Genomic DNA, 12,891 nt, shown 5'->3' on the forward strand with positions numbered 1-12,891 from the left:
TGAAATGTAGCCTTGAAGTTGAAGGATCAAATACAACTGTAGTAATCAGTGAATACTCTCCTTTCCCTGTATGATGGATAGCATTAGCAGGATATCAGAAATTTCCAAGCACCACAGATTCTTAGAGACACAAGTGTCTCAAAATCAAGTGTAGAAGATGTGTCTATGTCCAATTTTACAAGTGAAGAAGGTGAGGCTAGGAGGCTGTTTGATGAGGTCAGAAAGTCTGTATGTATAAAACAAGACACAGATCTCATGAGTGAAATCTCAGAAAGTCTTCTATTTTAAAGGTTTATGTGTTCTGGTTTTGGTTTTCCAGCAAAGAACAAAGAATGTATGTCTTTTGTTTTTGGTTTTTTTTTGGTTTTTTTTGGGTTTTTTCGTTTTGTTTTTTTTTTTTTTTTTTATGGGTTTTCTGCTAACTCTAGTTTACATGAGATTTTGGGGAACCAAGAAAATAATTCTGCTAAAAATTAAAAAAAAACCAACAAAATCAATAACAAGTAACAAAGCTGTTCTGAAGCAAGGGCAGGTTAAGAAGACAAAGACATGAAGACATATAAGTGTGACTTTCAGTTTCCTGGCTGAATCTCAGATATGACAGTGGAATGGAAGAGAGAAGAAGGTGTGAGCTCTCTCCACTCAAATGAAGAGAAATATTGCCTAAAATAATTTTTAAAAAATGCTGTCTTATTGATTTGGATATGTGGTCCAGTTGGAGGGATACCCTAAATGCTGATCTGAGTGGCAGATGCATGTAAAACAGGATGTCTCTTCACACCTAAAATGACCAGAGATCTCCACATTGCCCAGACAGCTGAATCACTCTAAGGTTCTTAAACTGAAGCTGGGGAATGCTGCTGATTCAACCTGCATTAGCAGAGTGAGGATACAGAGATTCCTCAGGTCACGAGTGATCTGGCACTCTTCTCACTCTTTATTCTCCTGATGATCCTCATGGTCTCTCCACTTTGAAAGTAAAGGGTGAGAAAAATAGGTTCCTCTCATTAAAGCTAGAGAAAATTTCAGGTTCTTTTCTAGTACTGATATGCTGACTTTGGTCTCTTTTGTAGTAAACTCAAAAATGCTTTGCACAGATCAGCCTTTAGAGGACAATAAAGAGACGCTTCTGTGTCTGGACAAAAAGTCTCAGCACTTAGTAATGGAAATGGATTTTTCCTGTGTTTTTTTCTTGCTTGGTCCATGACTTCATGATGAATTTTTCATCAGAAACAGGGGGTGGGGTAACTCAAGTGATGACTTTCAGGTCAGATAGAACCCACAGGACTCTGTACTCAAGACCAGGTTGAGTGGGGCTTTGAGCAGCCTGGTCTGGTGGAAAGTGTCACTGCCCATGGCAGAGAGGTTGGAACAAGATGATTTTTAGTGTCTCTCCTAACTTATCCAGCTCAAAGAAGAGCTGAAGGACAACTTGGGCACCCCTTCAACATATCACCTCTTCCTGAACACAGACTTATATAATGCTTAGAAATCTGAGCTACCCCAACACTTAGCCCATGACGTTTGGGATCCAGCCCTGGCAAGGCAGGACTTCCCTAAATCTAAATTTATTACACAGGCAAGGCACCTGACTGGGCTATAATAGGGGCTGGTGCTTCTAGGAATTCTAAACTTACACTTTTATTGGTGATATATATGTACCACTGTCCCCAGGAATAGTTTGGATTAGTTCTTGGTTAGACTAGGCAGAAAAAAACCCGGAAATTCTGCAGGTAAAGAGAAGCACAGATGGCCAATGCCTCTTCTCTAGCACTGCTTTTATCTGCTTGTATCAATATACTTGAAGTTATTTGAAGGTAGCAATATAACTTCAACAACATACTGACAAGTGAAGTTACCAAAGTAACTTCCCTGCAGTAAGATCCTCTAAAATGTATTGAAAAGGGAAAATGTTGAATGAAAAAAAACATAAAATGACCCTGGCCCAGGTAGTGCAAAATATTTGCTGCTATAAATTTATGGGTCTAAATCATCTGTTCATGCTCGAATAATATTGGAAAATCATTCCTCATGGAACACTGAGTTTTTGAATTCAGAACATCTCAGACAGCAGCTGCACAAACAGGGGTGCACAAGAGTTTCTGTTTTTTTGCATAAGGTTGTGCAAAATCCAGAAGCTTTCAGGCTCACTGTCAGCTCCTTTGAAGATTTCCTGTTCTGTGCTTTGTGTGAACTTTGAGTTTGGAGTTTGAGCAAACCCAGCACTTCTGATCCCTTCATGGGGCCATGCTGTACTCCAGGTTGGACACATTTACAGATCTCGGTGAACTAATACTCAGTGGAAAAACTTCAGAGAGAAGTGTGAACTTGGAGATTTAAGACAGAGAAAGTGGGTAAGAAGCTGCTTCTATCTGACCTGTGCCAGGCTGTAAACCCTGGTCTTAATTATTAACATAGAACAAGTAACATCACGAGACAGTGGAATACACAGCTCTACAGTGAACAGTAGGGAATTTATTCCTAAAGAAAGCTCTTTCACCCCAGTGTAGTAGAGGCTGGGTCCAATTCCACTGTAGAGATCTGATGTTAGAGCTCTTCAAAAAGTCTTTTAATATCTTAGAACTTATTTTAATAATAGACATTTATGTGATTCCTCTGATTTCTTTATGGTCATAAAAAATCCCTTCAGATTTCTGACATCATATCATAGAATCCTGGAATGGTTTGGGTTGGAAGGGACATTAGAGACCCTAGTTTCCCCATGGCAGGGCATTGGAATAAGATGAGATTTAAGGTCCCTTCCAAACCCAAGATATTTAATCTCAAGAAAACAAGTAGGGGGTTGAGACAATCTGGCTGTGAGGACTGGTGGATTTAGGGGATGGGAATTATGATTTTTTTTACCTACATTAGGTTTAGCTGTCCACAGTGTAAGTGTCTACTGTGTACTGGTTGGCTGATCTCCCATTCTGGTGGAGATCTAGACCAGAATGTTCAGCCAATGGAGTTTAGAGAGAAATTATAGTTACACTGATGTAGACATCTTTATTAGACCTGATTAAGTCAGATTTCTTGGGCTATGCAGGTGAGCTGAGTGGACACGATGGCAGAAGATGTACAGCTGGCTGCAGTGGAGGCAGAAGTCCGGGTTGGAAGCTGATCTGACCCCAGCACCTCTACACTAGCTGGAAAAGGAATATGGTCTCAGCTCCACCTCTGGGTCTGGCAGCACTCATCATTCCCTGAGCACAATCAGAGAAGACTCTAATTTAAGGCCATGGAAGACCCTGTGTAGGACCAAGGCCTGTTCTCCTCCAGGTGCCCATCTTCAGTCCAACACTTAGTGCCTGCAGCCGGCATGAAAGGAAATACTGACTGGTCCAGGAGCTGCCTGCAGAAGTTTTGCCCTCCAGCCTACTGAAGTGCAGCAGAGAAGGAAGGATGGGAGCTGTACCAGCTGACAGTTTTGTATCTGAAACCTTCAGCATTTTATCCTGACTGCTATTTCTACTTTAAACACAGGAATCCTTGGGGATTAGCCACCTCATATCACATTTCCTCTGTGCACATGTAATAATAATAGGGAATTATCTCTTTCTCCACAAGCTTAGGTTGCTCATTAAAATCCCTCTATGAGCATTCTGCACAAATAAGGATGTTTCTCTTGATGTGCACATGGAGTTGGGTGTTTTGGAGTGTGTATCATGGAAAATACACACACACAAATGCATAGCAGAGCTTGAGAAGAGGAATAAGTTGTCTAGGTGTGTTCATACACACATAGGATGCACACAGATGTGTGGAAGAATAAACAGGAATGTCAGGAATGTGTGCATCAGTGGATGGGGAATTACTCTTGCCTCTCCACACCCCAGCAGATGTATGAAAGAATGGGGTGGTGGGAATTTTTAGGATTCCACTCAAAGTGTGAGAGACTAAACATCAGTTATCACAGTGCCTATCAGGATGTTAATAACTAACAGATGTTGGCACATTGGGACACAGATGTTGTCTTTCCAGCCAACGAAGGAAGAGTGTCTCAGCTGGCTGTGCTAAAGAGTATACAACACAATTCTAAGTCTTTATAGGGCTGTGAAACTTGCTTAATATTATGGTCTGTAAACAACTCTCTGGAACAGTTCTTTGCATGTTTTTCCATATTTCAGCTAGTGGATTGAAAAAATTAACAATCTGTAGCCTCAGCAAGTCAGCCTCTGTGGCCTGAGCAAAGACAGGAGCATCTCCAGGATGTTTCATCAAACTTATCTTTGAGAGATATCTTAGATGACCCCACTATTTCAAAGTGGCCCTTTGGAAGTTCTCATCTCACTCTCGAGTGTATCTGACACATTGCCTAAAGCAAAAACGTGAAATTTCACAGCAACTCCTGAGCTAATAAATCTTTCTGACCCCAAAACATCTATAGACGTTTACACATAACTAGGATAAAATTCTAATGGAGTTTGGACTTGGTGTGTATGTGCCTTGGGTCTTTGTCTTCAAAACAGCCTGTTTAAACCAGGACATTAAATATTGTTCAAAAACTGAATCTAAATATATCACCAATCTGGCTGTTTAGTGTGAGTGAGCTTTCATTCTCCCAGATGTTTTTCAGTGTGTTATTTGGAAATTAGTGCAGTAAAATTGTTTTAATAGGTAATGTACTTTGAGGCCAGCCTTCTTTGGAAGCCAAAGAATTAATAAAATGGTCCTGGTAAGACATTGTCAAATTATCTCAGTCACATAGATGTGCTTCTGGAACTATTTATTTAATTGGAAAGGATGCAACTTCTTCTTCCTATTATTTCTACTTGGATTAATTCATATTGGTTCAGAACTTGAGTTTCTATGCTTCTGGACCATCCACTTGTGAGCTGTGATTTGGGTCACATTTAAAGCAAGACAGCTTCCTGGCCAAATGGGGAGATCTGACAAGTAGATGCAGAAAATATCTTATTCAATCTCAGACTGAGGTCCTAGAAGCAGGCTGAATGCAGAAAATTTGAACTACATTGCTGGGCAAACCTGCAGTTTTAATAGGCACATCTAGCAGGGATTATGGATCTAAATTAATTATTTGCATGTCTTTTAAGTAAGGGAACAAATAACATTGAAACATCATATGCAGTCTAAATCAAATGTATGGATTTTTAGTTTCTTCTTTGAAAATCATACCTGAAATGTGTTAAATGTCTCTGGATGTCGAGGTCTAATATTGGAGTTGGTCTGGAGGATCCGAGGGGTGATCTGTCTTGACTTAGAAGGTCTTGGAATTCTTTACATATTTGTCTAAAAGGAAAATGGAAATCCTTCAATAAAACAGGTGTAATCCTACCCATAAAGCTGATTCTCAAAACACTGCCACCTTATCCTGAGTGATCTCATTCATAATAGAATTGCTTGACAGAAATGTTGTTACAGAAATTAAAGACAAAGAAATGCATCTCTGGATTCCCTGCCCCAAATTCTCACAGCCAACAACATACAGAATCTCTTGAACAGGTATATTTTCCTTGTGGAACCATATTAATGCTAGCATTTTAAAATGCAATTTTTCCCCTGAAGAGGACACAGTTTCTCAGTGTTAAGTCTAGCTTAGCTTGCCTACATTGGCAGCAAGGCTTATGGTTAAAGGAAATGGTGATTTAGCATTAGAATATGCCTGAAATGTGTAGATTGCTCTATTATTTATTTTGTATAAATACACCAATACTTGTACACAGGCTTGTGTCGATTGTGGGCACTGCAAGTTGAAGTCCTGGATATTTGGGACTTGTCTTCTTGACTCCCAGCCCTTAAGACAAAGGGGCTGTGAAGGAAGAACCCCTTGTGTGGGAATTCAGGGTCTGATTCTCTCCCAGCAGCATAGTAGCCCATCTTTGTAAAGAATGCATGGATGGATGGATGGATGGATGGATGGATGGATGGATGGATGATGGATGGATGGATGGATGATGGATGGATGGATAATGGATGGATGGATGGATTTCCTCTCCCATTCAGTCTTCCCTAAGGCTTCTCAGGATGCCTCAGCACCTGGGGGTTAAATTTATTCCCTGGAATTCCTCTATATAGGACCTAGAACTAGGAGAGACCTGAAAATAAGGCCTTTTCATTCTTGTGTTGTTGTATTGTTGTTTGTAAGTTAGCCTAGGACTATTCTACCAACAGACTTTTAAAAATAAGAAACCAAATCAGTTGCATTTAGCTCATGTCCTCAGAAGAGCATTATCTGAACCATGGATGAACAGATATCACTTACTTTCACTTGGTTTATGATTCAGTTAATTAAAAAAAGGAAAGGGGATCTGTCCAAATTAGCACAGAGTTCTCCGTTGCCTTTATTGGAAATAAAGGCACTGAGCAGGGACCAGGAGGATGTGATCACCTCCAGATGACCATGACACTCAGTTGGAGCCCTGGCTTTTGTTGGATTTACCTGGTACTGCTCACAGTGACTACATGTAGCCTGGAAACACTGCCACCCAATGAAGTGTAGAGTGACAAGGGTCACCCTCACACCTGCAGACCACTTGTCACCATCTGATAACACACATATAGTTACACTCCTCCAGTCTCCTAAATCCTGTGGCTTCCTGGAGTATAGACCCTGTTGTGGGCTGTCTTCCAGGGCTTTCCTGAAAGGCATTTGGGAGAATTCAATGAGCCATTCTAACATTTTAGTAACATGGACAAGTGCAGACTGATGACTCGGAGTGTGTGTGGTTTACTTTGTTAGCATAGATGCAATCTCTGAGCCTGGTGGGATTTCCTAATACTAAAGAGCATCCCTGTGGTCCATGATTCCTTTCAGGAGACTCACTGCACACCTGGTTCTAGATAAAGTTTGGGTTCTTCATTATCACCTTGTAACTCCTGTCTTCTGGGATGTGTGTAATGGAAAAAGTGGGTGAACTCAGCTTGCTGGTCTTCAGAAGGTCCTTCACTGCTGAGTTATAAACAAGAAAACTGTGCTGAGCCAGTTTTACCCTTCATTTTATCACAGTGATGCAAGCTGGGAACACAGACCTTGGATAGCTGTCTTTTGGCTAAGAGGAGATGCAGAAACCTATTTCCTGCTGTGCTGCTGGACCCCATCCAAGCCTGGTTTCTCTAAATGCTTGTCATCTGCATGGACCTAGACACCGACTGCTTGAAAAGACAGCATCACCCCAGCCTTTCAGGCAAAGAGAGGTATTCAGCAGAAATGTATGTAAATGCAGCATACAGTTTTAATGAATCAGGTCCTTAGAGGAAAAACAGTTCCTTTCAACAACTGAAAACAGTCAGTCATTTTGGCTTCTAAACAATCCACTATCCCCAGTCGGCCCTGTCAGCACTGCTCTTCTCTCCTTCCTCCAACCTCTACTTTCTACCTGTTGAAAAAGTTCATCTTAAAAGTTCTTTTATTTTAACAAAGGAAAGTGACAGAACCAAGTGTGCAATTAAGTTCCCTTCTATCTTCACGTGTCAAAAGTCTTTACTGAATGCTGGCAGATTGAAAGAAAAGGAAAAACTTTTTTATTATACATGAAAACCTGTAAAAGGCAGTAACCTACTTATTTTTTTCAAGGGGATTTCTAGGCAAAGTGGTGTCTCAGAGCCTCCACTACCAGTAAAATATCACCTGGGGTAGTGACAGGGAGAGGAGTTGGCTGTTTTTGGCTGAGCTGGACTGTGAAAAAGCACAGGAAGATGGTTGTGCTGTCCTAGGGGGGCACAGATTAATAAAAATAGTCCTGGTCCCTCCTGCATGGGAGACATCTGATGATTTGTGACACATGGTCAGATGATCCAGTATATGATCAGAAAATGAGAAAAAAATCTGTACTGGGTCAAAACAAGAGCCCATGCACCCCTACCAGTGGCCAAAGCAAATGCCTGGTGCTGAGTACAGAAGTGGGACCAATGTGAGCCCATGAATCTGATTTATTCTGAGTCTGGTAGAGTTGCCAGGTATCCAAGGACCAGATATCAGAGAAGTGTCAGGAGCCAGATGCTGATTAGTCTGTGCTGGCTGTAATCGACTCCACAATAAAACTATCATTCACAGTATTCTGGTTTGGTCTGTGTAAATGTGGGTGTACCTGTCCCTCTGATCAGCTGGAAGACCTTGTGCTGTGAAACACTGGAATGTTTCCTGTAGGATGCTGTGCCTCTCCAGCAACTGGAATGGCTGACACAGCCTTCAGCAGTGTTACATCTGTCCAAGCTGCAAACTGGTCATGTTCTGTCCCCTGCTGTAAAACCTCTCAGGCTCTCCCATGCTTCTGCAAGGCCAATTAACCCATGTTTAAAGATCCTATAAAACCAGGTCCCACTATTTTTTTCTGTTTCTACGTGAATTGAATACATATCCTGAAACCTTTTTATATTTCTATGGTTAACAGGCCAATATCAGTACTCTTTGGCCAGAATCATGACAATTGAGTCTTTCTTTGTGGAACATGGATACTTGGGAGCTCCTACTGGACACTGGTGTCTTCATCACTGTAGACATTTAGGGCACTGTTTAGTTACCCCCATGTAGATTTGCAATACCCAAGACATCCATAACTGCTGGCAGATACAAAACAATAACAAAAGGAGATCTGTGTGTCCCTGGAGCAGCAGCTCATGGCCAAACTGGATAACCCAGTTCAACTCAAATAGCAATGGATGCTTATATTTGGGCAGCTGAATTGAGCCAATGAATTTGGATGTCTAAATCCATAATGGAAATACACCTAGATATGAAAAACTGTGGAAATAATTTTGCCCTTTCCCCTTTTTTTTTCCCCTCATCACCTACGTTCTAAGGATTGTGGAAATAACTTTGTTCTTTCCCCTTATTTTTCCTCAAGATCCCACATGTGAGCACTTCTGTGGGCTTCTGGCTCTGTCCCACAGTGGACTGCAGCAACACACACAGGCAGTGGCACTCCAGCTCTTTCCATAAAGAAAAAAATGCCATGAGTGATCTTACCACCCTGGAGTTTCTGTGTTGGCTTTGGTGGCAGCATAATAAACCCCTGCATTTTCTGGTGTCATCACTCCCAAGCCCATGAGTCAGGGAAGTTGTGGAATTGCTGAAATTGCAAACCTAGAGCTTAGGTTTGGCTGGTGAGTAGTTGGAACTCCTGATGATTGTCTAGAGCGCTCTGTATCAGAGGGGTGGAAGCAGGGCTGAGAAATGCATTGTTAATATTGTGATGTCATTGAGCCGTGTCTCCTGGAGCACCTGGACTGGGAATCCTTGTTCTCCTTGCAGGCAGGAGAGGGCAGTAGCAACACACACATTGACCCATCTGTCCCTGTTCCAGCGCTGACTGCAGTAGGATGTGGACTTTCTGCTACTGACAGACCTCTCTGAGCAATCTCCTGCTGCTTTTAACTCATAGGATGGAGGGGAAAAGTAATTTTGTTCCTAACGAGTGCTGGATAACAGCCTACAAACCCGAAGTTCATGGTGATTAGGGGTAGTGCAAGCCCATGATATCTTATCTCAGCAGTGAAGGAGGCTGAGAAAGTACGTATGGGGTGGTGAAAAAGGGTAGTGGGACCCTTATGTGCCCCTGAGTGGCACACCCTTTGGGGACAGGACATAAAAGTGACACACCAATTATCACAACCCACAGCTTTCTGATTTCTCACAAGAGCCAGAGAAATATGGGGAAGATTTGCATCATTTTGGTTAAATTGTGTTCTGTAAATGGGACAAATCCTCAGCTAGGAGGCAGGATGTTAGTGGGCTACACAGCAATGGGGAGACACAACTTGCAGAAAGGAATTTCTTCTGTCCAGCTGGCTTATTCTCATGCCTCTGAAAACCCTTGAGCCCTTAAACATGGACAGAGGTAAGAAGAAGATAATATTCCACTTAAATTATTCCTTTTAATGCACAGGGGAATTAGGAACATGATAGATGAGGTCTCTCATCACCTTCACAACCAGAAAAATTCCCACTGATCCACATGGTGATGCTTTTATAACCCCCAGCAAGGATCACAGGCTGTATTCGTGGGATTCACAAGCATGAAGTTGTTTGAGTGCATCTCATCTCTGGGTCACTGTCAGGGCAGATTGCTCTGGATACAAGAGGGACACCAAGGCCAAGATTCTTGCCAAAGCAGAAGGACATTGGGATACAAAGGACAGTCCTGCTGCTGGCCAGCCCTTTCCCCTAGTACAAGGAAATTCCACTCTGTTGGATATATCACAGCCTAGAAGAGTCTTCAAACACTTCCAGCATGAAGGGGATGATTTGAGAGCTCAGATTTGTGGTCTCAGCTCTACTTCAGCCTCAAATATAACACAGCAGTGAGCACAGACAGACTGTGAACGTGTTCAAGGTTACCCCATGCAGCCAGACCACACACCTAGGGCAAGTCTAACCTACTCCACACAGACTATTTATTCTTGTTTCCCATGGCTCATGAAGGCTAATTCCTCCCTCATCAAGGCTAATTAACCTAGATGAAATGTTATCCTAACATGATGTTACTGCTCCAGGGAGACGAGTGGCTTGTTTGGAGTGAAGTCTGATGCTTCTTTTGTGTCTTTAATGTCTTTAGCAAAGCTCCCCTGCTGTTGTACATTGTTCCAGTGCCTTTGACTTCAGGGGAGCTCTTGCAGTTTGCATCCAGAGAGGATCTGTCCTTCTGCAAACCAGCTCTCCCTCAGCAGACTGATGATAATTATCCAACAGTAACCAACACTTCAGTAAAAGCTCAGATCTCCTGCTCACACACAAACAGGAGACAAAGCCAGTTTCTGTCCTACAGATCTTACCATGTAATAATATCCTCTGTTCTCATCTAAACCAAAGCATCTGGGAAAGATGTCCGTGTCCCCCTAACCACAGGCAATGAGAGCACAGCCACCAAAGCCCCACTGCAGTAGATAAGGTTCCTCTTTCAGCATCTCCGAGGAGGATGGCTCTCAGCCGCAGTCAGTGAGCGCTGTTGTGATAGCAGTCACCACAATCCCAGCTCCATACTCCCACTCCTCCCTCCCCCAGCCCACAGATCCAACATGGAGAAGTGACAGACCGATTTCTTTTTTCGCTTCCCCTCCCTCCTTACTTTGTCGCTAGGATCATCTTTTTCCTCGCTGTCTGCTCTTTCTGTTCCATGTGCTGTCTGGCAATGTGCTCTCCTACTGCCTTGGCAGGGAACTCTGTTTCACAGGTGTAGCCGAAATCTCTGGCCAAATGTAGTGCTTCCCCTGCGGTCAAACAAAATGGGTCAGTCATTTCCTAGGGTTATTATCATTATCATCATCATCATTATATTGTTGTTATTATTGTTACAGAATTTATTGCCCTCTTAAAATACCCCCAAACAGCAGCAATTCACTTCTGTAGAAAGTCATTCTCAAGCCAGTTGCACATTTCAGCCCAGCTGGCCTGTTGATATTTAGTCATCAACTGGTGCCAGGGAGAAGATAGGAAAGATATTCCTCTCATCAGGTGGAGAAATGTCCCTCTCATGAGGAAATACTGGCCTAGACACATGGCCCTGCCTTGCCACCAGTGAGTATTGGGCAGATGCCCAACTTTGCAAGCCCCGTTCATCGATATTCAAGGTATGGAAAAGAGCAGAAAGTAGGAATAAACAACTTCGAAGACCAGAGCCAGCTTTTGGGGCTTCACTCCCTGTGTCTGACGGAAGGAGAGCCCTCTACCCCAGGAAAGACTCATGGATTAACACACATTCCAGTATATTTGCTCAGAGGTTAAACCAACTGTACAAGTTCCCCACACCAGAGAACCCCAAGGGAGAGGTCAATAAATAATCCTGTTTACAAAAGGACTGCAAACAAAACTGACCAGGCAAAACAGAAAGGGAAGATGCTGAAGAAGACAGTTGCACTGAGCATCTCTCTACCTCATTGCAAAGACTGAACACAAGAACCCAACGCGGTGTTGGCTGCCAAAGAAATGCCTCTGGAAGGACAGGACCCTCTCCACTAGCTTGGGGAATCCAGAATTTAATTTTAGGGTTTACTGAACACTCTGACCTGCATGCTGTGACTCTGACAACGTCAGTGTGGGATTTATCTGATCAAAAGCAGCTGCCTGGATTGCAAACATCTGTGGCTAAGTTAGTCTTTCCCTGGTGGGAAACAGGCATTTCCAGATGACACTTGTTCTCATCTCATTGCAGAAAGAAGAAATAGGTCAGCTACCAGAAGCATATGTTGAAGCACATCTGCATGAGTGACTAACAGAGATGTGCTCCAGAATAGTTTTGGAGTTCAGGGGTTGTGGGTTTTTCACTTTACTTTTCTTTTTTTTTTCAGAGTTGTGTGTTTGATTGCCATCAGAAGTGGCATTGGACTCCGGCTCTTTGAAGTACCAAAGGCTGTTGTTGTCAGGAGGGATAAAGGACATGTAACTCCTCTCTTTGAGAATATCTGCAGTGGAATTCATCAGATTAAATGTCAATATTGATGTTGGACTTAATACTTTCAAATCAATGGAAGTATTGAAGCATGTATCATACTGTACTAGAGTAGAAGGCAAAAGAGAATCAGAGGAATTATGGAAAGTCTAGATAAGAACTCAGGAAATCACCTTCTGCTGACAGCATTGCCTCAGATAAGGTTATTCAAGGCTTTTCCAAGCCTAGTCTTGAATGTTTCCAACTATGGAAATGCCACAGCTCTTCTGAGCAACATAATAAAACTATTATTAATTTAACTCCATTTAATAGTTAAATCATTAAACACCCAGAAGTGGTGATTTCTCCCTATTTACTGTGATCTGACATGAGAATGTGCAACTGCAATGAAGGTGGGGAGATGAATCCCATCCTCAGCCAGGCTTGGTTAAGCCAAGGAAGAGAAGTTCCATGGAAACAGCGGTCCTGTGCCAGGGACAGTATGAGGAATAAGAAACTGTGTGCACTGACCTCTATCCCAACTCATTTCTCCCCCTTTTGAGATATC

The 12,891-nt window shown here is 42.5% G+C and overlaps 1 protein-coding gene and 1 long non-coding RNA gene across 2 annotated transcripts in view; one reads left to right on the forward strand and one right to left on the reverse strand.

Annotated features, from left to right (window-relative positions):
* The window catches only part of TFAP2D (transcription factor AP-2 delta), a 51,384-nt gene that overhangs the window by 13,065 nt on the left and 25,428 nt on the right, over nt 1-12,891 (reverse strand). The window contains 2 exon segments of the mRNA XM_086875591.1: nt 5,137-5,250; nt 11,025-11,166. Coding sequence (XP_086731717.1) covers nt 5,137-5,250; nt 11,025-11,166 — 256 coding nt within the window.
* On the forward strand, nt 9,220-12,643 carry LOC111927400 (uncharacterized). The gene is made up of 2 exons (XR_002863565.2): nt 9,220-9,469; nt 12,244-12,643. It is a non-coding gene; the product is annotated as an uncharacterized LOC111927400 (long non-coding RNA).

The sequence above is a fragment of the Cyanistes caeruleus genome, chromosome 2 (genome assembly GCF_971803275.1).
Source record: "Cyanistes caeruleus chromosome 2, bCyaCae1.hap1.1, whole genome shotgun sequence".
Classification (NCBI taxonomy): domain Eukaryota; kingdom Metazoa; phylum Chordata; class Aves; order Passeriformes; family Paridae; genus Cyanistes; species Cyanistes caeruleus.